The 25,452-nt window shown below is 53.8% G+C and overlaps 14 protein-coding genes across 14 annotated transcripts; 9 read left to right on the forward strand and 5 right to left on the reverse strand.

Annotated features, from left to right (window-relative positions):
- Positions 1–300: 300 nt before the first annotated feature.
- Positions 301–844, forward strand: M409DRAFT_15848 (uncharacterized protein; the record flags this gene model as incomplete). Its single annotated transcript, XM_033803372.1, has 2 exons — positions 301–518; positions 607–844. 2 exons carry the CDS (start codon positions 301–303, stop codon positions 842–844), a joined length of 456 nt encoding a protein of 151 aa, XP_033674457.1.
- A 528-nt stretch (positions 845–1,372) lies between these two features.
- On the reverse strand, positions 1,373–2,790 carry M409DRAFT_48527 (uncharacterized protein; the record flags this gene model as incomplete). The annotated part of the gene is made up of 2 exons (XM_033810962.1): positions 1,373–1,843; positions 1,897–2,790. The coding sequence occupies 2 exons, from the start codon at positions 2,788–2,790 to the stop codon at positions 1,373–1,375; spliced, it is 1,365 nt and encodes a 454-aa protein (XP_033674458.1).
- Positions 2,791–3,461: 671 nt separating this feature from the next.
- On the forward strand, positions 3,462–3,827 carry M409DRAFT_48528 (uncharacterized protein; the record flags this gene model as incomplete). Its single annotated transcript, XM_033810963.1, has 1 exon — positions 3,462–3,827. The coding sequence occupies one exon, from the start codon at positions 3,462–3,464 to the stop codon at positions 3,825–3,827; it is 366 nt and encodes a 121-aa protein (XP_033674459.1).
- Positions 3,828–5,318: 1,491 nt separating this feature from the next.
- M409DRAFT_48529 (uncharacterized protein) lies at positions 5,319–6,647 on the reverse strand (the record flags this gene model as incomplete). The annotated part of the gene is made up of 4 exons (XM_033810964.1): positions 5,319–5,502; positions 5,647–5,848; positions 6,077–6,141; positions 6,343–6,647. The coding sequence occupies 4 exons, from the start codon at positions 6,645–6,647 to the stop codon at positions 5,319–5,321; spliced, it is 756 nt and encodes a 251-aa protein (XP_033674460.1).
- Positions 6,648–8,217: 1,570 nt separating this feature from the next.
- M409DRAFT_15850 (uncharacterized protein) lies at positions 8,218–9,984 on the forward strand (the record flags this gene model as incomplete). The annotated part of the gene is made up of 2 exons (XM_033803373.1): positions 8,218–9,028; positions 9,191–9,984. The coding sequence occupies 2 exons, from the start codon at positions 8,218–8,220 to the stop codon at positions 9,982–9,984; spliced, it is 1,605 nt and encodes a 534-aa protein (XP_033674461.1).
- A 2,753-nt stretch (positions 9,985–12,737) lies between these two features.
- Positions 12,738–13,526, forward strand: M409DRAFT_15851 (uncharacterized protein; the record flags this gene model as incomplete). The annotated part of the gene is made up of 1 exon (XM_033803374.1): positions 12,738–13,526. The coding sequence occupies one exon, from the start codon at positions 12,738–12,740 to the stop codon at positions 13,524–13,526; it is 789 nt and encodes a 262-aa protein (XP_033674462.1).
- A 392-nt stretch (positions 13,527–13,918) lies between these two features.
- On the forward strand, positions 13,919–14,868 carry M409DRAFT_15852 (uncharacterized protein; the record flags this gene model as incomplete). Its single annotated transcript, XM_033803375.1, has 2 exons — positions 13,919–14,472; positions 14,523–14,868. The coding sequence occupies 2 exons, from the start codon at positions 13,919–13,921 to the stop codon at positions 14,866–14,868; spliced, it is 900 nt and encodes a 299-aa protein (XP_033674463.1).
- A 487-nt stretch (positions 14,869–15,355) lies between these two features.
- Positions 15,356–16,238, forward strand: M409DRAFT_61927 (uncharacterized protein; the record flags this gene model as incomplete). The annotated part of the gene is made up of 2 exons (XM_033814943.1): positions 15,356–15,923; positions 15,979–16,238. The coding sequence occupies 2 exons, from the start codon at positions 15,356–15,358 to the stop codon at positions 16,236–16,238; spliced, it is 828 nt and encodes a 275-aa protein (XP_033674464.1).
- A 643-nt stretch (positions 16,239–16,881) lies between these two features.
- On the reverse strand, positions 16,882–17,794 carry M409DRAFT_15854 (uncharacterized protein; the record flags this gene model as incomplete). Its single annotated transcript, XM_033803376.1, has 3 exons — positions 16,882–17,149; positions 17,200–17,339; positions 17,435–17,794. 3 exons carry the CDS (start codon positions 17,792–17,794, stop codon positions 16,882–16,884), a joined length of 768 nt encoding a protein of 255 aa, XP_033674465.1.
- Positions 17,795–18,505: 711 nt separating this feature from the next.
- M409DRAFT_48534 (uncharacterized protein) lies at positions 18,506–19,060 on the reverse strand (the record flags this gene model as incomplete). Its single annotated transcript, XM_033810965.1, has 3 exons — positions 18,506–18,724; positions 18,778–18,976; positions 19,029–19,060. The coding sequence occupies 3 exons, from the start codon at positions 19,058–19,060 to the stop codon at positions 18,506–18,508; spliced, it is 450 nt and encodes a 149-aa protein (XP_033674466.1).
- A 655-nt stretch (positions 19,061–19,715) lies between these two features.
- M409DRAFT_48535 (uncharacterized protein) lies at positions 19,716–20,762 on the forward strand (the record flags this gene model as incomplete). Its single annotated transcript, XM_033810966.1, has 1 exon — positions 19,716–20,762. One exon carries the CDS (start codon positions 19,716–19,718, stop codon positions 20,760–20,762), a length of 1,047 nt encoding a protein of 348 aa, XP_033674467.1.
- Positions 20,763–20,906: 144 nt separating this feature from the next.
- On the reverse strand, positions 20,907–21,915 carry M409DRAFT_15857 (uncharacterized protein; the record flags this gene model as incomplete). Its single annotated transcript, XM_033803377.1, has 2 exons — positions 20,907–21,471; positions 21,530–21,915. The coding sequence occupies 2 exons, from the start codon at positions 21,913–21,915 to the stop codon at positions 20,907–20,909; spliced, it is 951 nt and encodes a 316-aa protein (XP_033674468.1).
- Positions 21,916–22,696: 781 nt separating this feature from the next.
- Positions 22,697–23,431, forward strand: M409DRAFT_15858 (uncharacterized protein; the record flags this gene model as incomplete). Its single annotated transcript, XM_033803378.1, has 2 exons — positions 22,697–22,743; positions 22,798–23,431. 2 exons carry the CDS (start codon positions 22,697–22,699, stop codon positions 23,429–23,431), a joined length of 681 nt encoding a protein of 226 aa, XP_033674469.1.
- Positions 23,432–23,806: 375 nt separating this feature from the next.
- On the forward strand, positions 23,807–25,318 carry M409DRAFT_15859 (uncharacterized protein; the record flags this gene model as incomplete). The annotated part of the gene is made up of 3 exons (XM_033803379.1): positions 23,807–24,111; positions 24,228–25,028; positions 25,093–25,318. 3 exons carry the CDS (start codon positions 23,807–23,809, stop codon positions 25,316–25,318), a joined length of 1,332 nt encoding a protein of 443 aa, XP_033674470.1.
- Positions 25,319–25,452: the final 134 nt, after the last annotated feature.

The following is a 25,452-nucleotide window of genomic DNA, read 5'->3' on the forward strand; positions in this document are numbered from 1 at the left end:
AAAACATGTGCCAACGCACTGACCGCGGCGGCGCCGATAGGTCGCTGTGCGATTCGCTCAACAGTACGAACGCGAAACACACAATGTCGCAGTACTGCACGGCTAACAACTCTTGAATTTTTTCGCGCATGTTGAGCGAGGAACTGCGCCTCATACTCCACCTTCGAGCGTGCATCCCACCTAAGAAGCACCACCAACCACCAACTCCTCTCAAACGCCGACCTCCTCTTCCAACTTTCGCGCCCAGCCTGAACCTGAGACTCCGAAGAACACCCCGAACTATACGACCATACGACCATCATGGCCAAGACGGGCTCCCTAATCCCGCTCATCATTCTCTTCGTCGTCGCGGCCATCGGCGCATTCGTGGCATATCACATCTATGCCTGGTCCAACGAGCTGTCGGAGCGCGGCAAGAAGCACATGGAGAAGAAGAACATGGCCTTCACTAAGGACGGAGGACTGCGCGTGGGTGTGAAGGAGATGAGGGATGAGACATACGCGGATAAGACGCAGAAGTGAGTGGGAGCGATAAACCTCCGCATATGCGACAGCGGGTGGAAGTGACATTTTCAAAGGTCATGAGCTGACATACGACTCCTCCAGCGTCCTCGTAAATGTCTGGAACAACGCCTCCCTCCCCAACTACCAATCCCGCCTCGGCTGGAACTCGACGCAGAAACAAGCCGGAGACAGCTCCAAAACCCGCAGCGGCGCATCGACACCCAGACCGAGCGCCTCACGATCGAGCACCACCGCTTCGAACGCAGCAGCGAATCTTTCAGCGCCGGAACAGCGTCCTAGCGCGAGGAGAACACCCAGCACACCTGGTGCCTTTGATTGAGAGAGGAGTGGAGGTCCCGTGGGACATGGTTGGATGAGATCGTGGGAGGCCTGATAGTTGCCAGTGCAGGCTTCGGGCAGTTTGAACAGGCGTACGGCGTCCAAGGGATCCACCCACAGGTGTATGACGTTGCGCTGGGTTGCATATGGGGACTATGGATGACGACAGAGGTTACAGCATAAGATATCACGAGGCTGGTGGGATACCGCGAAATGGCTGTGTCTCAAATGAAGGACAGCATGAGTAGAATGAAATCCTTAGGGAAATGGTGAACATGAATATGAAACGTGTTTGCACTGGCTATGAGCTGGCTCTCTCACTCCATCCCTCTGTCTGCGCCTGATGCTCCCCGAAACCCTCGTGGGGTATAAAGAAAAAGTCATGACCGTGTGCGCATGATGCGTTGCGTCTCCCCGCCAACTAATCAGCTAATCTTCCAAGATACATGATGAAAAAAAACGCCTAATGAACGCCACTTCGCTAGCTACGTTGCAGAAAATCAATCAGTCAAATCGTGTTGAGGAGACTTCAGAAGTGCTTGTCGAGATTGCGCAAGACATGTACGTCTCTGCTCGCCTCGAAGCCCAGCTTGTGGCTTGGGATGTCGATGCCACTGCGAGGCGCGCTGCCTGGTGGACTCCGGCTGCTCGTTCTTGGTGGTGGCTGGCCGTTCTCCCCAGCGTTGAGCATTGCTGATATGCTGGGGATAGTCTGGCCTGAAGATGCTGCCGGTGGAGGCGGTGCAGGCGCAGATGCTGGCACTGGTGCTGCTGAGTCTTGAGCGCCTGCGGTAGCTTGGGGCTCTTCACGCTTTGAGACAGGAGAAGATGTCGCCTGTTGCGGGTTCTGGTGCGAGTCTTGGCGGTCGTCCTTCTGAGCGTTTGGTTCTGGCTGAGCCTGCTGCTGGTCTTGAGGCTTCTGGTGGTCGTAAGATGGTTGGTGGTTAGCAGCAGGATATGGTGGCGCCTGGAGCGGTGGCGGTTGGTATGGGTAGCCAGACTATCATACATGTCAGAGAAGCCTAATAGAAGGTGGATACATTCAAAACTTACGTGATACGTAGGAGGGGGTGGTGGATAGCTTCCTTGATAATTAGGTGGCCCGTACTGTGCATGAGGTGGCGGTGGCAGTCCATTGTTGCTCATTGGTGGCGGCGGTCGATCAAAGGCGGTCATTCCAGGTGGCGGCGGGTATGCGCCGTGAGGGTGTCCGTACATGCCAGGATGATATGGAGCGTGATGAGGGTGGCCGTAGTAGGGTGAGTGCGCATAAGCTGGGTGTGGTGGAGGCGTATGCATTGGGCTTGGTGGTGCTCCCCATGGATTGTAGTAGTGAGGCGGTCTGTTGTACGGTGGCTGAGGAGGGGCTTGAGCATATCCAGGAGATCCCATAGGACCTCGCGTGACGGCGGGGATGCTGCTCTGTTCGTGGACAGTCGAGTCTGGATACATGCCCTTTTCAGGGCGGATGTGTCGTAATTGAGGGTCACTCGTCGGCTGGAGCAAGTTTGCTGCGGTAGTTGACCGGGAGTAATAGCTGATCAAGTGGAGATGTTGGCCTTGGTTGGTGGTGATCGAGAACGACTGCTTCATAAGCCCATCTGGCTTGTATCGGTAGCCGTCAGGACCGCCATCAGAGTCGCCGTCCTGGCCGGTCATGCCGTCGCGGTTGCCCTTGTCGAAGCTGCTGCCACCTCGCTTGCCCTCCATTTCGCGATAACAGAGAAAGCTGCCAGATACGCGACTCGCGCTCCAGGATTTGCCGTCGGTCCATCGTCGCATACCAGCTTCGCGCTCATCCCAGACAAAGACAGAGCCAGACTTGATTGATTGCCGTTCCTTTTCAGACAGGCGCCGCTGAACACGTGGAAGAAGGCCGATGCGACACGCCTCGAACAGAATAATGGCATCCGCGGGCGTCCGCACATGGCCGTGATAGGTCTCCATCTCGGCGGTGAAGTTGATGTTGCAAGACCAGCGAGGGCGGGAACCTATCGAGGTCTTGCTTTCAGATCTGTGTGGCAAGTCAGCGGGGAAGAGTCAAGCAGGCACTGCAGTGACGGACATTTTTAGAAACCGTTACCTGCGCGAGTCAAGACTTCTGCAGTGAAATTCACGGGCAGGAATAGGATCAGATGTGTGAAAAGCCGTGAACTGAGCAGGCCCCGAGAGTCGTGCTGGAGTGCGAAAAGCAGAGCGAAGAGAGGAGGGAGAATCAGCAGGCTACTAAAGCAGCCCGGGTGCGCGGCCTGACGGTGATGTAGGAGTTAGAATGCGTGCAGATTCGCCTGTTATGCTTAAGACCTTAACTCAGAAGGTCCAACTGTAATCGTAAGGCCCCAGCGGTCAAGATTGGCGCCGCGCACGACAAGCCGGAAGCGAAAAGACTCTGTGTCCGTGGTGGTTGAGGGAGGGACTCACGGCGGAGATTGACTCAGCTGAAATGCTGGGGTGGTAGTAGCAGCGGCATAACTCGCTCAGGCGGAGGTGGCGTCGAGATAACTTGGAAGTGGAAAAGTCATTCACTCAACCAGGCAGCAGCGCCGTGCCAAGACGCGCTGAAGGTAGTCGCGATTTTGGCGTTTCATGCGCTAAGCGTTTAGTCCCGTTAAGCCGCCATGCCGCCCGTCGCATATCTCAACCTCACCTGCCTTCTTCCAGCACAGCAACTCCCGCTCTCACAAAGTCATCAACATCGACAAAGCTGCGTCATGAACCATCGAGATGGGTATACAGATCATGGGATACGAAATGAATTTGTCGAACCAATTATCACCGCCAAGCCGGGAAGCGCTCTTATCATGGCCGGCACCCACAACGAGACCCTGAAGTGGATTTGTGGAGGGCTGGTCGCCTCGCTAGAACCTGCACATGCATTCCTCCGCCGCCCAACAAAAATACTCTCGTATGAACTTACAAACGCAGCACGTACAGTAATGCTACGCTCCTTCGCCTATCCTTCGTCGCAGCGCGGTCAACGCTGAGCTGATGGTCCCCTTTTCCTCCTCGCCGTCTCTCATCACTCAGTCAGTCAGCTCGGCAACCAAAGACAAAAGGCGTCGATCGCATGCACAAGCGGCCGGTGTGCTTGGCTGTCGGCGTGCCCAGACACGAATAAAAACGCGAAGCTCGGGAAGTCTTGTGCTGTTCTTGTGCTCCTTGGCGTCTCCAAAAGTACTTCTACTTTCTGAGCTTGGCATTCCGGTGGAGCTCTCGACACGTTGCTGGCTGGCGCGGCGAAGGTTCGTGGCGGCTTGTAGCGATGCGCCTAGGCGGTTCCGCCATCACGACATGACAGCATCCATTCAGTAGCCATTTCTTGTCAGCTTCTTCGCCGTGGCTCTTCTCATCATCGAGTCGACGAACGGATCCCGCTGAACAAGCTCCGTCGTGTTACAATGTCACTGCAGGCAATAGTCGACGACTCAAACGCTGTCGAAACGCTGTGTCGCCGATGTTGCCACATTGGCTCGCGTCGGAGCAAGCTGGCGCGAGGGCACATCGTCTAAAACTGTCGATCGTTGGCTCTAACACTTATGCTTCTTTAGGTGCTTAAAGCCACTCCGAACCCAGGTTACTGCGCCGCACCATGTGCAACCTCGGATCGATTCGAATTCAGTACGAGGCACAGTCGGCATCGCATCATTACTGATATTTGCCGACGAAAACTCCCCGTCTGCAGTGAATGCAATATTGCGGCGCTGTTTGAACTTTGGCCCACGGCTATCTCTTGCCTTGACGTCTCGTCAAATCGCCACGATTGGGAATTCGAGCGCGCTCCTGCTTGCGCTCGCATTTCCTCCTTAGTACAGGATTCTGTCTTGGAAACCTGTCGTGTTCGGCGGCAACGAAGCACACCGTCGGGCGCCATGAGAATGTTTTCCACGTAAGCGTTCTCCACTAACTCCTTCCCACCCGTGGACGCTTCCTACTGACTCTCGTGGAAACAGTCAGATCCGGTTCTCAGCCCTAGGCGACGTATCTATTCGATTAAGAGCCAGCTGGCATACTTCCTCCAATCACGACATCATGAATAATCTTTCACTTCAAGCCTCGTCCGCGGCCTCGTGGTTCATCGATCGCATCATCTGGACAAGCCCAACTGCACTACGGATCGGGGTTGCCGTCCTGCGCCGTTCGCTTGCACAATTTTCGCCCACCCATGTTTCTAGGCTTGGCCTTATGCAAGCCACCACGTGTACGCGGTGTCACTGGCTAGCAAGATTCGATATGCTTAAAGCCTAGTGCGCGGGCTAGACGTTCGACTTACGAAGCTTGACTGGACAACGATGTCCGCGTGCTGTCTCAGGCCAAGGATTCCAAGACGACAGCCTTGATCTTCCAAGCTTCTTGAGATTATTGGCGACAACTCTTTCGTGCCGTCTTCGTCAAAACCCAAAAGCCGCGCATGCATGCCACACAAACGGGAAACGAACTTGGCGCATCTTGTGCGAGTGCTTGGAATCCTTTGACCTTCAGAGGCCGATACATTGCCTGACGGATTCCGTGACAAACGGAGCAATCAGTTCCTGTCCGCCAAGGTGAGACAGCCAGACCAACAAGCCAAGTGATCCGCCAATGGCACCAAGTGCGTGACATGTTGGACTGTCACCACGTAATTCCGGTTGACTTCGAGCAGCGTAGGTGAAGGAGCTCTTCCTACAACAGGATTCACGATGGGACAGCCTACAACGATGGCTCGATAAGCGTGGAGGCTTGCTCGAATGCCGTCACCATTCAGCTGGACAAAACCCATCTGCTGATCCAAACTGCTTATCTTCGATTCTAGAACGAAACGCACACCACTTCATCCGAAGGCTTCGGAAGAGGCGCAATGTGGCTTCACGCTCAAAGATAACGTGCACCGATTCTGTGGTACGCTCAAGCTTAAGTGGTGTGGCTGCCACGATACCCCTCATCTTCCCCAGCTTAGGAGCCATGGATTTGACACTGGACCGTCTCGATCCTCGACCAAGATCACTGTGCGATAACGATGAAAGAGTTGCTTTTCAAAGATCACAGCGAATATGAAGGCAAAGCAATATGGGCAATGGCGGTCCTCTCATGTAGGTCACTGACAGCCACCGCCATGCAAGAGCGGGTTGGGAGGACCTGGACCAAAGTCCTGCTCCGACAAGAAAGGACCGATTATGAGCCTCGCTCTCTGGCAACACCACATGCACAGTCGGCTACGTAGCCCTCGATAGCTATCTTGGATCTGTCTACGACTCACCAGAGTCTGCGTTTGGTGGGAAAGTCCGACTCGTACTATACTGGGTCTCGAACTTCGCTGGAAGACTACTGCAAACGTAGCTGATTCAACCTCCTCCAATTCTTCCCGCCGACTCCACGGCTGGTGTCCTCAATCTTTGATCAAGATGTAGTCCACCTGGAGAAGCAAGCCGAGGGTGGCGGATCGCTCAGGCATAGTGCATTTGCATCCGGCCGAATATCAGATCAAATGCTAACATATTGACTACTAGCGACATCTAAACCCACTACCGACCAGCACCGCCATAAGCTTGGCTGCCACGCGACTTTGCGAAGTCCCACCTCTCGTATTGCGCGACCGCTACGAGATACGAGTAGATGGACAGTTTAGCGTCCTTCTCGTCGACCACCGAATAACTGTGGTCCCGGCCACATGGCACGTCGGACCATTGAACATAATAAACGAAGTACAACACTTTGACGTCCTGTCCGCTCTCGAAACAACGACAAGAAGTCGCAAGTCTTGGACGTAAGAGTTGACAAGCACCGCTATAACCGAAGTCGCTTAGGCCATTGGCCATGTGCTCGCACATGCTGGAAAGGGATTGATGGCGCCAAGGTCTTTCCATTTCTTGGACAGCTTGTCAAGCGAAGACGGCACTTCCACCGTCAACGAAAGTGACTGGGTTGTTATACGGTAAGGAGGTTACGTCGTACAGCGTCGAGGTGGGTTCAGCAGCAGCTTTCCACATACGACAATCAAATGGTCGAACGTCTTTGGTTGCTGGCCTGTGGTGCTACAGGGGCAGCATCATCTCATGGGATACAAGGCTTCTCGGCGCTGATCTCTCATCCGGCAGCGGCAGTATAAACGACTACCACGAGCGTACTCTCGTAGCTCGGAATACTACGGGCTTCGAAAGTCCCAAGCAGGACGTCTGACCATCGTCCTTGGAAGCGAGCAGAGTCGCACAACATTCGCATTGGCATTACGACACTAACACACTGGATGTCAGCGGACAAACGTGGCCTCGCAACTTCGGTCGAGAGTGCTGACCACAGGATGAGAAGGATTTTTGATTATAGGCTTAGTGTGGCCTTGGTGTCAAGGCTTGGTAAAGTGGACCTCAGCTCCTTCACAGGAGTTGGAGGTACCCGAAGGAGGGACAGTCAGCTTATGCTGCTCCTCTGTAAGTCTTAGGAGTTGCGAAGGATTCTGGTTGTGGTTGAGGCATGGCTTGCGAGGCAGAGCGCTTGCGGCCACACTCGATCAGTCAGTTTCTGTTGGAGGGCAACCTTGTTACGAATAGTAGCCCTACTGAGATTACATGTAGGTCATGGAATGCTCACTGCCTTCCTGACTAGGCAGGTCCTTAGGAGCCTGAGGCAGAAGGACGTCGTTCCGTGGTTTCTGATTTCTGGTATCGCGCCGAACATGTAAGCAGCTCCAGCTCGTTTTACTTCCCGTCATCTTACAGCTCAGTAGAGAGCAACGCCTCACCTGTGAAGATAGCCAAGTAGGAAACCTCGTCCACAAACCGTGCACCACATCTGCGGCTACAGTCATGGCTGTCAAGTCAGAATCATAGAAACCAGTCTCAAGACAGGATGGAGGGGAGGCAGTCGTCGGACATGTTACACCGACGCTTCTCGGTGTGTCCGCGATTCTTGGTAATCCTGGCTCCGGGAGAAGCACAATGGGTCGATGCTAGTTTGCTTCAGATGCTGAGTGGAGGCAAAAACGTTCGGAAGAGATAAGAAAGGCTAAGATACGCATGAAGGTCAAAGAGATTCTCAGTCTGGTGGTTCTTTCACGTCTTTCGAAGATGAGGATGCTGCGAATGTACGAACGGCATCTCTCGCGCTTTGTGCCATACCAAGCGATGGAAGTCATGAACAAGCGGCCTGAGAGTCAAAGAGATAGGGAGGTGAAGATGCATGGCGGGCCAAATGAACGTCAACTCACATAAACGTGCTGATAGACTCTACTCCTGCCCGGGATCGTGACTGCCACAGCTGTCTCCAGGTCGTGCCGAATTTGGAAGGTGCGGCACACGTTAATTTCCTTAGCGCCCAACCGCGATTTGCTCGTGACCTCATCTCGAGCAGACTTCATCTTCTGCCAACACATCCCACCCGCGATCAGACCAGAGCAAAGCAAAGATGTCCGTTACTGAACTGACACTTGAGTCTGACATGGACGCTTTCTGGAAGAGTTGGGACGATCAGCGGGCGAGGAAGGAAATGGAGGATACCAGGATGAGAGCATGGCAAAAGTCTCAGGGCTACGTCGTGGATGATGAAGAAGATCCGAAGCCTACATTCAGTCGCAAGATGCAGGACTCGCTCCCGGAGGAGCTTCAGTTTCAAGAGGATCAAAACCTCTATCCCGAGTTCCTGCCAATGGACGAGAAGAAGCTTTTCCCACTTGCCAGAGTGTACGGTGGCAAACATGCCTATCGTGGAGGTGACAGATGTATCTTCAAAAAGATCGGCGGCCAGAAGTTCAATGTGTCCAAAGATATGTCAGCACTCATTCTGGTCAAGGATTCTGGCGACGACGGAAAACTCGTTGCATTTGGTCATCCATACCTATTGGCCCAGAAGAGCTCTGACAAGGATCCCTCTGTACCACACGACATAGAGACAAGCGGCGAGGAGGAGCCCCTGACCGAAGAGCAGGAAGAGCTTTCTGAAGAGCAAGAGCAGTCTGGCGAGCCAGTCTCCGCAGATCAGGACATGTCTCAGGTGAACGCACCAAGGGAGGATATGGCAACGGAGCCCGTACCTGAAGACTTTGATACGCTGGAAATCGATGAGAAGCTCGATCCGAGGTGGCTCAAAGTCAGGTTCAAGCCTGACAGCCAGCGTCCTTGTGTCAGCTTGTCGTTCTTCATGGACCCATCACGAAAAGAGCGCAAGGTGATCCTGGACATCTACGCACAGCACTTGCAGTCCAGCAAGGATTGTGCAGGTATATCCATGCGGTGGGGAAAATGGTGCTATGTGTCGCGAAATCTTCCCAAAGGCGAAGATCTTAAGAAGCTCGATAGTAACCTGGCGACACTGGCAAAGAAAGACTCCCTCTAGCGCACCAACGTACGACTCAACGCTCCCAACGCATACAAAACTATAGGCATCACAGAGGACGAGATCGAGGTCATCCAAAACAAGGATCCAGAGCAGCGTTACGATGCAGAGCGTCTTTTGGTCACCCTCATGAGAGCTGGATGTTTCAGCATCTTCACCCAGTTCTCAAGCACCGAGAAGACAGCTCTCAGCGGGTTCTTCAAGTACTTTAGGACAATCATGTACGCCGCTGCTCATCTGGGAAACTTCTGGTGGTACGCCCTCGCTGCTGATGGCAAGCGTAACGCACTCCAGGAGTATGGTTACCCATTCGATCAGGTACCAGTGCCCCGGTGGATGATCCCCAAGTGGTGTATCGAGTACGCTGGTGATGAGTCTAATGCGAAGCCTCTCGCCGCCCACATGCAACAATGTGGTCGATACAACCCGGTCACTGAGGGGGGCAACAAGGATCCTGATTTCTTCACGTTCGGGAAGAGGTTCGCGATCCCTACAAAGGCTCAGATGGCCCACCCAGAATTCGACAAGCTGTACGTGACGAAGAGCAAGGTCGATGACAGTGCTGGTCCTGCGCCGGCGGAGGAGAAGGGACAGGAGAAGCAACCGCAGGCGTCGTTCCCGCCTGAGAGGCGTGGCAATCCCCCTGGTACCGGCAAGCGTTCGCAAAAACCGTGGGCGTGGGCGTGGGCGTGGTTGGTAGTGGTGGTGACAGGCGCAGGAGTGGTTGATTCTCCGCTGTTGGATAGACATCCGTGGCCGTCTGTGTCGCTGTCTAAGCTTTTGCTCATCTTGCGTTTGTGGGAGTGGGAGCTGTGCGACTGTGAAGAAAAGGATGATTAGGGCAGCCATCAACAGCATGTTTGAGCTCGAGCATGTAGTCCCTCTCATGACAATGTTTCATCAACTCCATGTGTCGTTCCAGCCCCTGAGACCGATGGGTGATGCCTATCTGCGCTGGTTCAACGCACACTGACAGAAGTGAGCGCCATTAATAGAGGAGCCTCATAGCCTTTTGTCCTCCTAAGTGCATCGAGACTGCATGGGACTAGGCTCCCTATCCTCATCAAACCTGCCGCACTATGCCATGGATTTATGGACACGGTAGAGAGAAGTTCGTGAGAGACGGAGATAAAGGGACCCAATGAAACCTGAGAAGTTAGATCAATGCCTTCCAGAAGGACGTGTTGACAACATTTCGAAACTGTTAACGGTGAAGCCAGCCCGCGATGCAATCAATGTCCGAATTTGGCAGGTACGGCTCACGGCACGTGCACTCTCGCTAGCGTGGCGCACGCAGCGACTTTTCTCATTTCAAGCGGGCTGGCTTCTTCTTCTCTTTCCTTTCCTCTCCAGCCCACTCATCCACACTGCACATGCTGCAGTACGGTTGAGTGGTGTCTCCTTGATCCATGGACGCCAGGCGGAAGTGGTGAAGGTTTCCAAAAATCGGCGATGTCTGTTCGCTTCGCCACTGTGCGTCGCGACAGCGGGCTCGTCGTGCTCGATGGGCGGGCGCTCGCCACGGCGAACAAAATCCCGAGTGCAGCAAAGCGTCTGCCTCCTTCAAAACTTCAAAACTGAAACCACGATAGGGCTGAAGGCTCTCAAAGACTGGCCATGCCTGTTCGCTCCGCCTCCGTGCGTCACGACAGCAGGTACGCCGCCTCGCAGGATCGAGGGCTCGTTGCGGCGAGCACCGAGGGAAGTTACACATCGCAGGCTACCTCCTTTTTTCCAAACAAGACCAAAAAAGCCTTTAGCGGCGGATGGTTCTTCCATGAGGCCAGCAAAGAGTCTGCCTCCTTCAAACTTTCAATCTGGAACCACTCAAGTGGTGAAAGTCTTTCAGGTGCCGCCTGTTCGCTTCGCTTCTGTGCGGTACGACAGCATGTACGCCGCCTCGCAGGGTCGAGAGCTCGTTGCGGCGAGCAAGCGAGGGCAGTTCGCGCATCAGTGGGCCCCTCCTTTTCCAAAACCAGAACCAAAGCCTTCAACGGTGGCTGACTCTTCCACGGGGCTAGCAAAGCGTCTGCCTTCTTAGACTCATGAAGCTTCATGTCCCTAAAGACATGTACCCCGCCTGAGGTGCTGCGGACTCCCTCCACGTTGAAGCAACAACTGCCAGGACCGTACCGTAACAGCAGGCACTCCAGAGACCTCTTCGCAGGATATACACACTTGATCGAGTGGTCATGCGTCCGTTCGTCGTTCGAAGGATATGCACAGCGTTATCACCTTCTCAGCCGTTCCAAATGCCTATACCGGCGAACGAGTCCGGCCATTCGGAGAGAATACGCTCGTTATCCAAGCTGACGGAGGTGCTTATGCTCGACCTCGACCCCCCGACCATACCCTGGCTGGAGAGAAATGTACGTTTGCTGGCTCGCAAACGATGGGCATGATTCGAGGGCCTCGCCATGCTTGATTAGACGATTTCGAAAGATGCTGGAACTCGCACAACCAATCTGGATACCATCCACGCCCTTTGCACGCGACGTACAAGGTGCTGCCGGATGAGAGGTCTCGGTCCGGCCATACCTCCACTTGTCTGCCAACTTCCCAGCGAGCGTTCTGCGTTTGAAATGACTTCAACCCGAGCGAGATCGGATGGAGGTCTGGCGTCTTCACTCATGGGGTATCAAAGCACTTGACGGCCCTGGGTGCTTCACTTGTTTGCCTCTCTGGACCTCGCAGTACACGAGGGAGGGGAGGCTGGGTTGATGTGTCTGCGTTTCGAAGGTATCGCATTGAAGAACCTTCCGGAGAGCCACAGGTCGGAGAACCAGATTCAAACACCAAGGGAGAGGCTCACGGGGTAGTGCGTAGCAGTGGGGCACTACTCGAAAATGGATCTGCTGCAAATCGCTCGAGATACACATTCCTACTGTTGGCACGGTTGTCGATCTTGGAACGTCGATTTAGAAAACCCCCCTTCATGCGCATCATTGTGAACGCCAAGCTGATAGATATCAAGCAGGAGCGGTCGCTACTCGCCGATTCGAACCGACTCTCGTTTCCAGACTGAGCGCCCAGCGTAGAAAATCCTTCAGAATGCGATACTCGTCGTCATACGCCAAATCAAATGCAAATCGTTGCTTGGATTCCAACTGGCCAACAGTAAGTTTGTGCGGCGTTCAGAGACCATTGAAAAGGAGGCCAAGCGATTCTCGTTGAAAAACATGGACATCAAGGTGAGGCATCAGCTGCTGGATACCGTTCACATAAACATTCCCTTGCCCTCCCAGAACACTCTCATGCTTCTCGTCCAGTGAAGTGTGAAGTGGTGAAAACTGCAGCTTGACCCGAGCTGTGAGAATGGTGGAGCGGAGGGACTTGCCTTAGCAATACCAAAAGGCAGATTTTCCCCGGTCGAGTAGTCCTCGACTTGCCATTCCACAACGAAAGGTAGTAAGGCATTCGCTGCAAGATGCCGAATGCTGGAACTACCTGGAGCCATTTGATCAAGTTGGTTCCTCATAAATGATGGCGGTTGGCAGCAGGACTCTTTCATTCTTCTCTCTTTCCCATCTGGCCACCGGAGTTCACGGCCGACGCAAAGCAGCTTTTTACTCGTTCAAGAACGGAGAATCACAATGACAACCCAAACAATAACCCACATCGTCCTCTTCAAATACCGCTCCAACATCACCTGGACCGACTTCGAATCGCACTTCTCCGCCTTCTCATCCCTCAAAGACCGCTGTCTCCGAAATGGAAAGCCATACATGCTTTCGATGCGTATGGGCAAAAACCGCAGTTGGGAGCCCTACAGCAAAGGCATGACGCACGGTTTCGTCCTCGAATTTGCCTCCCAAGACGATCTGGACTATTACCTCACGCAAGATCAAGTCCATGCAGAGTTCTCGAGGAATGCGAAGTCGTTCATTGAAGACAGCGTGGTGGTGTATATCACGGATGGAGTTTTGTTCGGCGTGGCGGCCCGACATCCCTCCTTGAAGCGAGAAGGCGCGTATGCCGGATCGTGTCATTGCGGAGAGTTGAAGTGGGCGGCGAAGTTGGATAAGGCGGAGCATGTTCTATGCCATTGTAGGACCTGCCAGAAGCTCGGAGGAGGACTGTACAGCTGCAACCAGATCATTGCGAGAGAAGATCTCACAATGCTACAAGGCGAACCCAGAGTGTATACGTACAAAGGGGCCTCTGGGAAAGATGTGCGGTGTTTCTTCTGCGGGACCTGCACGAGCCATGTCTATCATCACCAGGACGCCATGCCGGACAAGGTAATTGTGAGGACATTGTTGCTTGAGGGAGGGAGCCAGATGCCGGCAACGGGAGAGATCTTTGCTGAAGGACGCTTGCGGTGGGTGAGAGACCTGAGGGACTCGTTCGACACCCCTGAAGGTAGCGAACCAAGCGAATAACGAAGTGGACAGTCGATACCTGATTTATCAGACCTGCTGCTTTCGGTCCTTCTGATGTGATGAACCGTTTACCAGTATTGTGAGGTAGGGCGTTAAGGTACTAGAGGTTTCCGTCTCAAGGAGGTGAGTTGATAGCTTTCCATATACTTGGATGGGTCCATAAGCCTGATTGTCTTCAGTCATCAGAATCATGACTACACTACATCGATGCAAGCGATGAGTTGCAGGGCTGAAGGCGATCCTTTGGACTGCATCTAGTTAGGCGAACAAGTGAATCACAAGGATCCGCAGTCAGCTTATATGCCACGTGATACATACTGACGGCACAATACTGGGAAGGCATTCCAAGAACATGAACACCATCACCCTCATCGCCAATTTTCAGCATCATCATGTCTGAGCGAAGGCCCATCTCATCCCAAACACCCTTCGACCTCTCCTTGGGATTCGAAAATACTCACGTCCTTGTGACTGGAGCTTGTGGCTTCATAGGTCGCGCTGTAGTCAATGCCTTCCTGGCCGCTGGCGCCGTGGTAACTGCCAGCGACTTATCGTCCAGTCATGACTTCGACACTTCTGATCCAAGTGTCCACTTCGTCGCGGCAGACATTTCAACGGATATCGACGATGTCTTTCTAAAAGCTGAAGCAAGATTTGGTCCCGTGGAAACCGTGGTTGCGCTTGCGAGTTACGATGCGAGCGTACTGAAGTGGACGGAAAGCATTTGTGATGCGGACCCCGAAGAGTTCCAGAGAGTTATGGATGTCAACGTAAAGGGGACCTTTCTGACGGTGCGAAGGTGGCTCCGAGGCATTCGTGCGGCGACTGAGTCCAAGGAGACAAGAGATAGCCTCAAAAATGTGAGCTTGGTCATAGTCGGTAGCGAGGCTGGAATCTATAGCACGAGAGCGCAGGCTGCCTATGCAACAGGCAAATCTGCTGTTCAGTAAGTACTGTCCCAGGTATCAAATCAACGTGTTAATAGCCATGGTGTAGAGTCGGCTTGATGAAGTCTGTCGTGCAGGATTGTCCCAGGATCTTTCCACGGGCTAGAATCAATGCCATCGCTCCTGGGCCTGTCGATACACCAAGATTGCAGGAGATATCCCGTGAGTATGGCAGTCAATGGCGATACGCACTGAGCGAGGCGACCTACGCGCTGCCAGGACTCGTGAGCTGCGAAGATTGTGCAAGACAGATCTTGGTCACTTGCTCGGAACGGTTCAGTGCATCTGTTCATGGACAATTGCTGTCTGTTGACCGTGGCAAGAGCGGGAGCATGATCTGGTCGAAGCAGGAGGCCGATGCCTTTTTGCGGCCAGCAGATGTTTCTGGAAGGTAGATTCGCGTGCGAGGAGAACTGTGACAGGTACATGTGTGGAAGACACCTGGCACGCGGTCAAGTCCACGCGCGTCCTCACGACTGATATCGCTCGTATAGTAGTAGGACGTTGAAAGGAGGCGAGAACAAGATGAGAGCCGTTGTGGAAAGTCAGCAGTCTCGAAAGTTCTCCCTTCGTGCCTGAAAATACGCCCTAGCAAACAAACCCTGCTGTCGCGGACCTCACTTGGTTGGCTTCAAGCTTCCGAACAGCTAATTGCATTAATGAGTCCGGTGCATATCAAGATCAGCTGAAAGATGAACGCCATCATCAAACATGCTGGCTCTGTGAAACGGTGTTTCATTACTGTCGCGCGGTTCAAATTCGGAGTTTTTGGAGAGAGGCGCCATGCCAGCACGGCAGGTGCGTGGCGGCGAGGTTCGCACCTGAGTTCACGTCTCCTTCCAATCTCTCATTCACAAGAACGGAAGACTGCGATCAGCGAACATGGACTACGAAACAGCAGATGGATCCCAGTTCTCCCTGAGAGAAGTCGTCTCAGATACAGGAGAATTCCAAGGCACGCTCATAACAGCCTTCGTGGACGGAAATGCCTACGCAGGAAAATCACCCCAAAGAATGGAAGACATGGACGATGTCGACGTGATTCAATACCTGGAGCCAGTACCACCCGAGAACGTCTTCCCTAAACTACCCGAAGGATTCACGATTTCACCACCTTTCGACATCGCGGACCACTACCTCAAAGCACCGCAGTTCACATACGAAGACAGCAAGCCTGGAAACACCTTCGTGGCGGACGTTCTACTATCTGAAGCAACAGTGCTAGAGAGGTTGAAGCAGCACCCCCATCCCAGTATTGTGCATTACTTTGGTGCAGTGACGAAAGGAGATCGCATTACACATCTTTGTTTGAAGCGCTGTTATTGCAATCTGACGGAGTACTTTGCCGTTGGACTTTCCGTGGCGGAGCGTGAGAGATTGCTGGTTGAGATTCGTGAAGGCATTGAGCATCTGCACTCGTTGGGTCTGGCTCATAATGATGTCAATCCTGGTAAGGCCCCATACCCTACTCATATATCACTGTGTTTCGCTGACTTCTAGAGTAGACAACGTCTGCGTTGATGCGTTTGGCCACGCCATCCTCGTCGACTTCGACTCTTGCCTACCATTCGGCGAGCCCTTGATCAAAGGCCAAGCAGGGCGCAGTCTGACCGATGAGAAGCGGCTACTTTCTGCTCGAGAGAATGATCTGAAGGGACTAGCAGATGTCGAGCACTTTCTTTTCCCTCCCGAGAAGGCCCCAGTCGAGCTACCTGAGGATCACGATGATCCTGCTGCAACGACCCAGGACAATGGAATTGCGTGAGAGAGAACGAAGTCTGCCTTTGAAAGGACCGCTGCGAAGAAGTTACCCTCGACATTCTGTCATACTCTGGAGACGCTCGCCGTCACAGCAACAAGTCGACCTCGAGCTATGTGCCAGTACTACCCGTTGAGCCGGTGCTGCTCTATGAGCCATTGCTGTCCCACTTCTTCGTCACCGTCCGCACTACCTCACCAGCCAAGTGGAAAGTGATGTGGACCAGGGCATTCAATGGTGAGCACGAGTACGTCCTCTCCATCGCAGCATTGCCGAGACTTTGACTTTCACCTCTGTAGATCTGCAACAAGTGTGATACGGGTCAGAGCTGTGTAAATAGTTGGGGCTCGCCATGTTCTGCGAATGGTCTCTGGCGACGGTGGTCACTCGGTTGACTTGTGCGTACCCGAAGAAGACTTTGGAACCCAGGCGTCCAGAAAGCAGGCGAATGGCTCTCGGCTTCTAAAATCAACTCAATTCGGGAAACTGAGGACGCACTCCTGGTAACACTCACGAAGCGGCGGTAGCTCAAGCACCATCTCAGAGGACCCATAAATGCCAAACCGAGAAAAGCAAAGTCCATTCCACGACACAGGGGTATTTACGCAACACATAACCTCTCAACGTCCACCTTCCAACATCAACCCATCTACGCACCACCACCACCACCACCACTCCCAGCAGCCGCCCCCTCCGTCCTCCGAATCGTCTCCTCAATCCCCAAAATCGCCGCCAAACTCAAAAGTTCCAAATCATGCCCCAGCTCCACCATGAAATCCACCCGCCCGACCTGCGAACCGCTGAACATCTTCTTGTCCGAGACATACACAGCCAGCACACGCCTCTGGTCCGCGTAATCGACGAGTTTGAAGTCCTTGGAGCTCAACCACGAGCCGCCGAGGGCCTTGTCGTGGGTTCTGCGAGAGGAGTCAGCCAAGGGACAAGGAGTGATATAAGGTGAACATACCTCTTCCACAAAAACTTCCTCTCCCGGAAATAAAACCCAAACTGCTTGTCGGAGAAACTCTCACTCGAGACCTCGCCCCAAGCCTCCTTTGGCGCGGCGTCAGGGTTCCCCAGGAGGATTTTACAGCCGGAACTCCAGTTCTACAAACACCTCAAATCATCAGCACTTCTCTCCTTCCACTTCCCTCCCCATTCCCTACCCACCGAGATCCTCAAGTAAATACAAACTCACTAACCTTACACTTCGCCGCAGCAACAACCACACCCCCCTGCGGATCCGTACACAACCGAATAATCGGCGGCCCGAAGCCCTTGGCCGTCGACTTGGAATTCACGTGTAAGATGGCCTGGCCGTTGTACGTGACGACGAGGTTCTTGTGGGTCCAGAACCCCGCGTTGGTGATGTTGAAGGACTTGATGGGGGTTGGGGGGCCTAGGACGGGGTTTGCTGCTTGAGGGTGGTAGGGCGCTGTGCTGCTGGAGGCGTTGGCTTGGATGCTGGGCGCGTAGGTGTAGGGTGGTGGCTGTTGTTGTTGTTGGGGGTGGTGGTCTTTTTTTTCGAGCGAGGCGAGGTGGGCTTTGGATGAGTGGCCCATGGTGGCTTGTTTCTTCTTATGATGTGCTGTAGAGTAGGTAAATGAAGAACTTTGATATATAGATAGAGTTCAATATTGATCTTCTTCATTCGCAGGCCGCAGGATTCTATTGTACATGTGTACTGCCTCAGCCGCAAGCCCAGCCAAGACGCATGACGGGATGGTGGTGATGGCGCAGTGCACCAAAGATCCCTGGTGTCTCGGGATTTTGCTAGGATTGCGAATTTTTGCCGTGTCCGGTGCTGTATCAACGTAGAGCAGACGTGCACTTGTGCGGCGTCGAATACTAGGGCAAGGCGAAATACGCGGATATCATGCCGGGTGTACAGCTTCAAGATGGGTATTCGCACAGATCGATCACTACTTACCTCGTCAACAATGCACTCACCTATCACGTTCGACAAAACTACGGCCTGCATTTTGCAGATGGCAGATGCCAGGTGCCAGGCACACGATGTGCAGGAACAGCTCATCCTCAACGAAGAGGACGTCAGAAGGTCTGTTCAGAGATGGCTTGCATTCGTCTATGTACGACAGGGCGCAAAGTCATCTCTCAGCCACCACGCTGGAAAGAAGTATGGTATCAACCCACGCCGCCCGACTTGATGTCATGGCTGGCTTCCCTTGACGCCTGGCTCTTTTTGAATGCCCTTGAAACCACATCGTTCATGTCGTACGTGCAGCATCGTCTCCATCATGTGCTGTATGCACTTATGCGACAAGCTGAACGACACCACCAGCCTCCTTGATCTTGCGCTCGGCGTCCTTGGAGAAGTAGCGTGCGCGGACGATGAGTGGGATCTCTGGGATACGGCCCTTGCCGAGGACCTTGCTGTAGCCGAGTGGGAGGAGGTCGAGGACTGGGGCGGTGTCCTTGGACTTGCCGGCGAGGTACTTGTCGCGCGACTCTTGTGGGACGAGGGACCAGAGCTGTGAAATTTTAATCAGTACTGGACTTTCACCAAGAGTGTTTCTTGTGGTACCTTGTCGAGGTTGATGACGGGCTTCCAGAACTGGTTCTGCAGCTTGTGGAAGTATCTCATACCAACCTTTCCGAAGTAACCTGGATGGTACTTGTCGAGGTTGGTACGGTGGTGGTGCTGACCACCAGCCATACCACGACCTCCGGGATGCTTGCGGTGCTTGCCAACACGACCGTGACCGGCCGAGACATGACCACGGCTAGGGAAGTTGTTAGCAGTGAATGTGACATATAAGAGTGAATGCGACGTACTGCTTGCGGGTCTGGGAGTGTCTGGTTGGCATTGCGGCGGTGGGTTGACCGTTGCAATGCAGGTGATGTCCCTGATGAGAGTGCAGAAATCGCAAAGCCAGGACGAAGATGTGTGGAGGAAGGAACGGGATTGCTTGGCATTGTGTGCACGAACTGATTGGATGGTCAAGCGAGACTATCCGAACTCTAACTTGCAACTTCTTTCTGTCTACGACATCGACCTCACTCACGAGTTGTCAATGCTGTACCCTAGGGCTGTTACCAGCAGTCCAAGAAACGTGCACGGCTGTGCGTAGCGAATCTGGAAAGAAATAAGGACGGAGCAATTCTCAGCCTGCCAAGAAGCACATTGAGTTCACATGTAAGCTCGATCTTACTGTAAGTGAATGACTTCCGAAGAACACAACCAGTTGTTGCTCTTATCATGATTGTTCTCTATACACATTCTTCACGTTGCAGAGACTCATCGTTGAATATACTGCTTTCCCCAGCAAAACAACATGTCGAATACACGTGACGATGTCCTCAGGCCGGATTGGATCGGCATCCTCGCGTCCATCTCCACCAACTCTGAGCGCCACAGACGAACGTAACCATTGTAGGTACATTTTATCTTCCAAGCTCAACTTCTCCAAACAACTCTCCCACCGTTACACAGAACCAACCGCTCTCTTACCCTCTCCCACCATGCACTTCCCACTCCTCCTCATCCCCCTCCTCCACCCCCTCACAACCCACGCCCTCAACATCACAACCCCCCAACCCAACAACCCCTTCGCCCCCTCGCCCCTCCCCCCCTCGCACGCCCAATCCGACGGCGACGCAATCGTCTCCCTCTTCCAAACCCTCGGTCGCACCACCGTCTGGACCCTCATCTCGCAAACCCCCTTCCAAGGCGACACCTACGAGCCCGAAGGCATCGTCCGCCTGGGCCCCTCCCGCTACATCGTCAGCGCAGGCGAATACACCCTCCCGACGATCCCCTACGGCAAAGTCATCAACGGGACAGATCGTACCGCGGGCGCCGGGTTCGCGCATCTGATTGTTTTCTCGGGCAATGGGACCCGGATCGCGGATGTCACGTTGACGAAGCCCGGCGAGGTGGAGTATCATAACGGCGGGATTGATTTCGATGGAGAGTGGATCTGGTGTACGATTGCGCAGTATCGGCCCAATACGACGGCGCATGTGGTGAGGGTTGACCCGAGGACGCTGGAGCAGACGACAATTTTACGCTACGATGATCATTTGGGTGGGATTGTGCATGATGTGCAGAGGGGGAGTATCACGACGTTGAACTGGGGCGCGAGGAATGCGAGCACGTTTGACTTGAGGAGAAGGCCGGGTGGGTATGGCTGGAACGCGGGTGTCGCGAAGGCGGCGAGTGTGGTGCGGAACCCATCGTATTTCGTCGACTATCAGGACTGTAAATTTCTGGGCCACTCGAGGCTGTACAACGGCCGGGCTGTGATGCTCTGCTCTGGGGTAGCGACCATTGGATCTGGAGCTTCTTCGTACAATCTGGGCGGCGTTGCGATTGTGGATGTCGAGACTATGGTTCCTCTGATGGAAGTACCCATCACGATGCGGAGTGTTCTGGGCACGCCTGTCACACAGAATCCTGTCGAGGTCAGTGTTGAGGATGGGAAGCTGAGGCTTTACTTCTTGCCGGATCAGCATACGAGCATTTTGTACGTGTATGAGGCGCAGCCTGATAGTCCTTATGAGTTCTAGAACAGCTAGCAATGAAAGGCAGGCCATATAGATGCAAATTTGTTTCGTTGCCACCCCATAGTGTCGACAAGACGTCGAACGGACTCCACAGAAGTAAGAGTGTGCGATTCGTCTTCACTCCGAGAAAACTTCTTCCAGCAAGCTTCACTTCTTCCCGACAGCATTCTTCGCCTCCTCCAAAGCCCTCATCTTCTCCCTCTGGGCTCTACTCCCACCAAGCTTCGGTCCACTGGACACCTGCCCAGCAGCAGGTGGAGCAGGCGGCTTGCGTCGTTTCCTCTGCTCCAAGTCGGCAAGGAATTCCGCCTTGAAAGCCTCTGCTGCCGCTTCGTCCTTGTCGATCGCAGATGAGCCTGTGTTCGGTGTCGTTGCATTTGTGGACTGATCGTAGAGAGGCACTTGACTCTCCTTCATGATCGCATCGACCATGGCGTCCCGAGCAGCGTCACTGGCATCGCGTACATGTGGTTGGCGTCGTGGTCTCCTGTTGCGAGTGCCGGACGGGAGGCCCTTTCGCGAACTCTCAACGGCTTGTTTAGTCGTGGCTGCCCCAGCAGGCGTACCGGCTTCGAGGTCACCAGCATAGGCGTCTAGGGTTGATGAGTTATCATCAATGTTTCCAGTCGACGCCACCGGGCTATTGCCGTGCGCAAGAGGTGTAGCTGATGACGAACGCAGTTCAGCCAACTTGGAGTCTACATATGCCGTCCTACGCTGTTAGCTCTACTCGCTGAATTATCGCAAGGGAAATCGGGGGTTGGACGTACAAATGCTTGTCTTCGACGACGTCTACATTTCCGGTAGGTTTCGTGAAGCGATCGCTCCGCAAGGCGTTACCCGCCCCTTGGTCGACTACGGGCACAAGAGCAAATTCCTTCGATACATCCTGCCTCGCTGCGCTCTGATTCGCAGCAAGACTGCTCGAGAAACTGATTCCGTGCTTCTTAGCTGCAGGCCTCTTCACCGCCGACAGCGTGTCGTTGGGATTCTCCTGTACGGGGTTCACATTCCCGCTCGAACCATCGAACTCCGCAGCACCCTCTCGTCTCTCCTCTCCATCTCCATCATCTCCAGCAACGCGTTTCCTGAAAACCTTTCTCCGCTTGCTGGGCCTGAATAATGCTTCCCGCGACTCCTCCGCGTTTTCGGCCATATCCAGTCGCAAGAAGCAGCCGTTTTCAATCAGTGGATCTGGAGTGGCAGGCAATCGGTGTTCGGATCCTTGTCTCACTGGACTTGGCTATCGAGTGTTTTGTCGCCAATTTCTAATCAATACCCTGAGGCGCATTCCCTCCGGCGTTATGCGAGTCTCGCACAAGTTTTATTCAGGACGGGACAAGGTGTTCGTGACCATTCTGACAATGCTGTGGCGGTTTCTGACCGGGGTGTGAGCTCTTATGTCCGGTGGAAGCGTGTGTTGTGTTTTCATAGAGTTGGTGGTTGTTGTGAAGAGAGGCGAGTCGGTGACGTTCGAGCCGACAACGCTGGCGGGATGGCTCGTGCGCTCGTTTTCCATTCACCTGCAAAGCCCAAACACCACCTTCCAAACCTGCCTCATCACACACTGGCTACCTGCCATCGTTTCGGCACCGTATCCCTCGCTCTGATCTCGGGATCGAATGTGGCTCTCGCAATGCTGTCTTTGTTCGGAGCGGAACTTCGGGCCTGATGGAGTGCCTGCTGCCAAACGGAATTACTAATCAGAAACGACCGCCCGAGCACAGCTATGGAACTGTACCGCATAGCGTGGTCACACGCTGCCGATGCCCGGACTTGGGGCGTGAAGGTGAAGAACGAAGGCGAGGGCCTTCTTGACTACTATAGCTAAGTGGGCTCTTTATACTTCCTCAGAACAGATCTGCGTCTATCCTTTCGTTCGTTATCGTTTCACTCTCCCCTCTTCCATCGTGGCTCTCCGCGCGACGCTTCGCAAGATGACCAATTACCAGATCGATGTGGTCTCGGACACTGTCTGTCCATGGTATGGCACATCCCTGTCGCACTTTGTCATGCTCAAATGCTAACCTGCATGCAGGTGCTACGTGGGCAAGAACAGACTGGACCTAGCGATCAAACAGTATCAAGCGACCAACCCGAACGATACTTTCACCACATCGTGGCACCCATTTTACTTGAACCCCGATGCGCCCAAGAGCGTCGACAAGCAGGCATACTATGAGAAGAAGTTTGGACCGCAAAGGACGCAGGTGATGCAGGGTCACCTTGCGAGATTGGGAAAGCAGGTTGGAATTGACTTCGCCTTTGGGGGCAAGACGGGCAACACTCGCGACAGCCATCGCTTGATCCAACTGGGCAAGACCAAGGGAGAGGATGTCCAGACCAAGGTGGTGGAATCGCTGTTCAATGCGTACTTCGAGGAGAATGAGGATATCACGTCGCGGGAGGTGTTGATCTCGAGGGGTGTCAAGGCTGGATTGAACGAGCAAGAGACGAGAGATTGGATGGAGTCTGGTAAGGGTGGTGATGAAGTTGACAAGGAGGTCGCGAAGGCGCAGATGCAGTTCATCAGCGGTGTGCCGAATTTCACCGTGAACGGCCAGTATGAGATCCAAGGCGCTGAAGAGCCATCAGCATTCTTGCAGGTCTTTGGAGAGATCAAGGATACCAATGGCGCGAATGGTCAGCTGAAGGGTGACAATACCTGCTAGGCTATCAGCTCCATGGTTGTGGTTAAGGGGGAAAGAGTTCTGAGCCTGGACGATTGGATGTTGGATGTTGGATGTTGGACGTTTCAGTGTATATGATTTAGCAAGCGAGTAAGTGAATGATTCAGGCGTCGATCAATACCAATTGTAGTCAGTGCTTGTTAGCTGCGCATGCCGCATGAGCACGAAATACATTTTCATCAGAATACGAGAATGAGAGCAGAACCCAAGCAGCGAGAGAGAGCAAAGGTTTTGTGAGCTCCACTCCCTGGCTCCAACGTCGAAACTTTCGACCTGACGACTTCACTCCACCTTCACCAACAACATGGATTGATCTCGTCGTCCGGCAAGGCTCCCAACAACAACACTCTCTCGGACATGGCTCTTATCACCTCTCTCAAATCTCTCACGCTCGACCTGCCGCCAAGCTGCATAGCATTCTGTCCCCGGCGACCTCAACTTTTCGTCGTGGGAACCTACCACCTGCATCGGAAGGAGCAAGAAGGTGATTTGTATGCGGAGGAGACCCACGAGCGTCCCGAAAATAATGCAGCAAGACACGAAGATTCCACTCCCGACGAAGACGAAGACGAAGATGATGACAATCCCGCCCCCGAAAGCACTGCTCCTCAGAAACGCACGGGGAGTCTGATCCTCTTCCACCTCGGCGACGATAACAACATGTAGGTGGTAAGATAGCCCCAATCAATCAAACCCGATGTTCCACACGACAATCCTCGCATCGTATCGCATGTGCATGTTGCATGTTGCATCGACTGACAGATAATAAACCCCACAGCACACATCTCACCACGACATCCACGGACTTCGCGATCCTCGACATCCAGTGGACGCCCCAGCGACCTGAAACTTCGGATGCAGAAGTCCTAGCGGTTGCGACGTCGACAGGGCTGCTGGCGTTCTATCGGCTGGATGCTGCATGCGGCTCTTCGGAACAGCATGTGAAGGAGGGTGGTGGTGGTGGGTTGGAGCTGGTCTCGGTCAAGACGATAGCGGAGCCCTCGACGCTGGTGTTATCGCTCGCGTGGCACCCTTCTCGCGCGAATGTCGTTGGCGTGACGCTTTCCGATGGGAGGGTGTGTCTCTGCGAGAGCGCTGCCACGATCTGGAACGTTGGTGCAGAGTTGCGGGTTTCCGATGTGCATGCACACTCTCTGGAGGCTTGGACGCTGGCGTTTAATCCGCACGAGCGACGGCAGATCCTCTCGGGAGGCGATGATATCGTGCTGCAGTGCTCCCACGTTCAGGAGGAAGAAGCAGACGGCCATCAGCTCCTCTGGCAAGACCGCAAACTGCACGAAGCCGGCATCACAGCCATCCTGCCCCTTTCCGAGACGCTCGTCATCACGGGCAGTTACGACGACCACATTCGCCTTCTATCCCTCCCCCACGTAGGCCGAAAACAATGCCTCGCAGACCTGTATCTGGGCGGCGGTGTATGGAGGTTAAAAGCGCTTCCATCCGCTGCACCCGCATCTGCATCTGCATCGACAAGGTCCGTATCTTCCTTTCCGCACTGCATGCTTCCAGAACCGTCACACAACATCTCCCTCAGCCACACTCACCCAACGCACACCTCGTAAGAAAAGAAAGTGACGCAATCTGACACTTGCATACTCCAGTAGTAGTACTGATCCCAGCAGTATCACCCTCCTCGCGAGTTGCATGCACGCTGGCACGCGCATCGTAAAGCTGATACGAGACGAGGATGAGGACGTCTGGTCCTTTGAGGTCTTGGCTAGGTTTGAGGAGCATCAGAGTATGAATTATGGGAGTGATGTTCAGCCTGGCGAGGACGGCAAGGAGAAGGAGAGGAGGATTGTGAGCACGAGTTTCTATGATCGGTTGTTGTGTTTGTGGGAGTTTTGATAAAGGGGTTGACAGGTGGTAAACTTCGTGGATGATTGTAGTAGATAGGTAGGTAGGTAGGTATTACGTCCCAGACGTTCCTCTCAGCCAATAGCCAGCTCTTTCCTTCTCAAAAGTACATGTAGTTAAATGGC

The sequence above is a fragment of the Zasmidium cellare genome (genome assembly GCF_010093935.1).
Source record: "Zasmidium cellare ATCC 36951 unplaced genomic scaffold M409scaffold_1, whole genome shotgun sequence".
Taxonomy (NCBI): Eukaryota; Fungi; Ascomycota; class Dothideomycetes; order Mycosphaerellales; family Mycosphaerellaceae; genus Zasmidium; species Zasmidium cellare.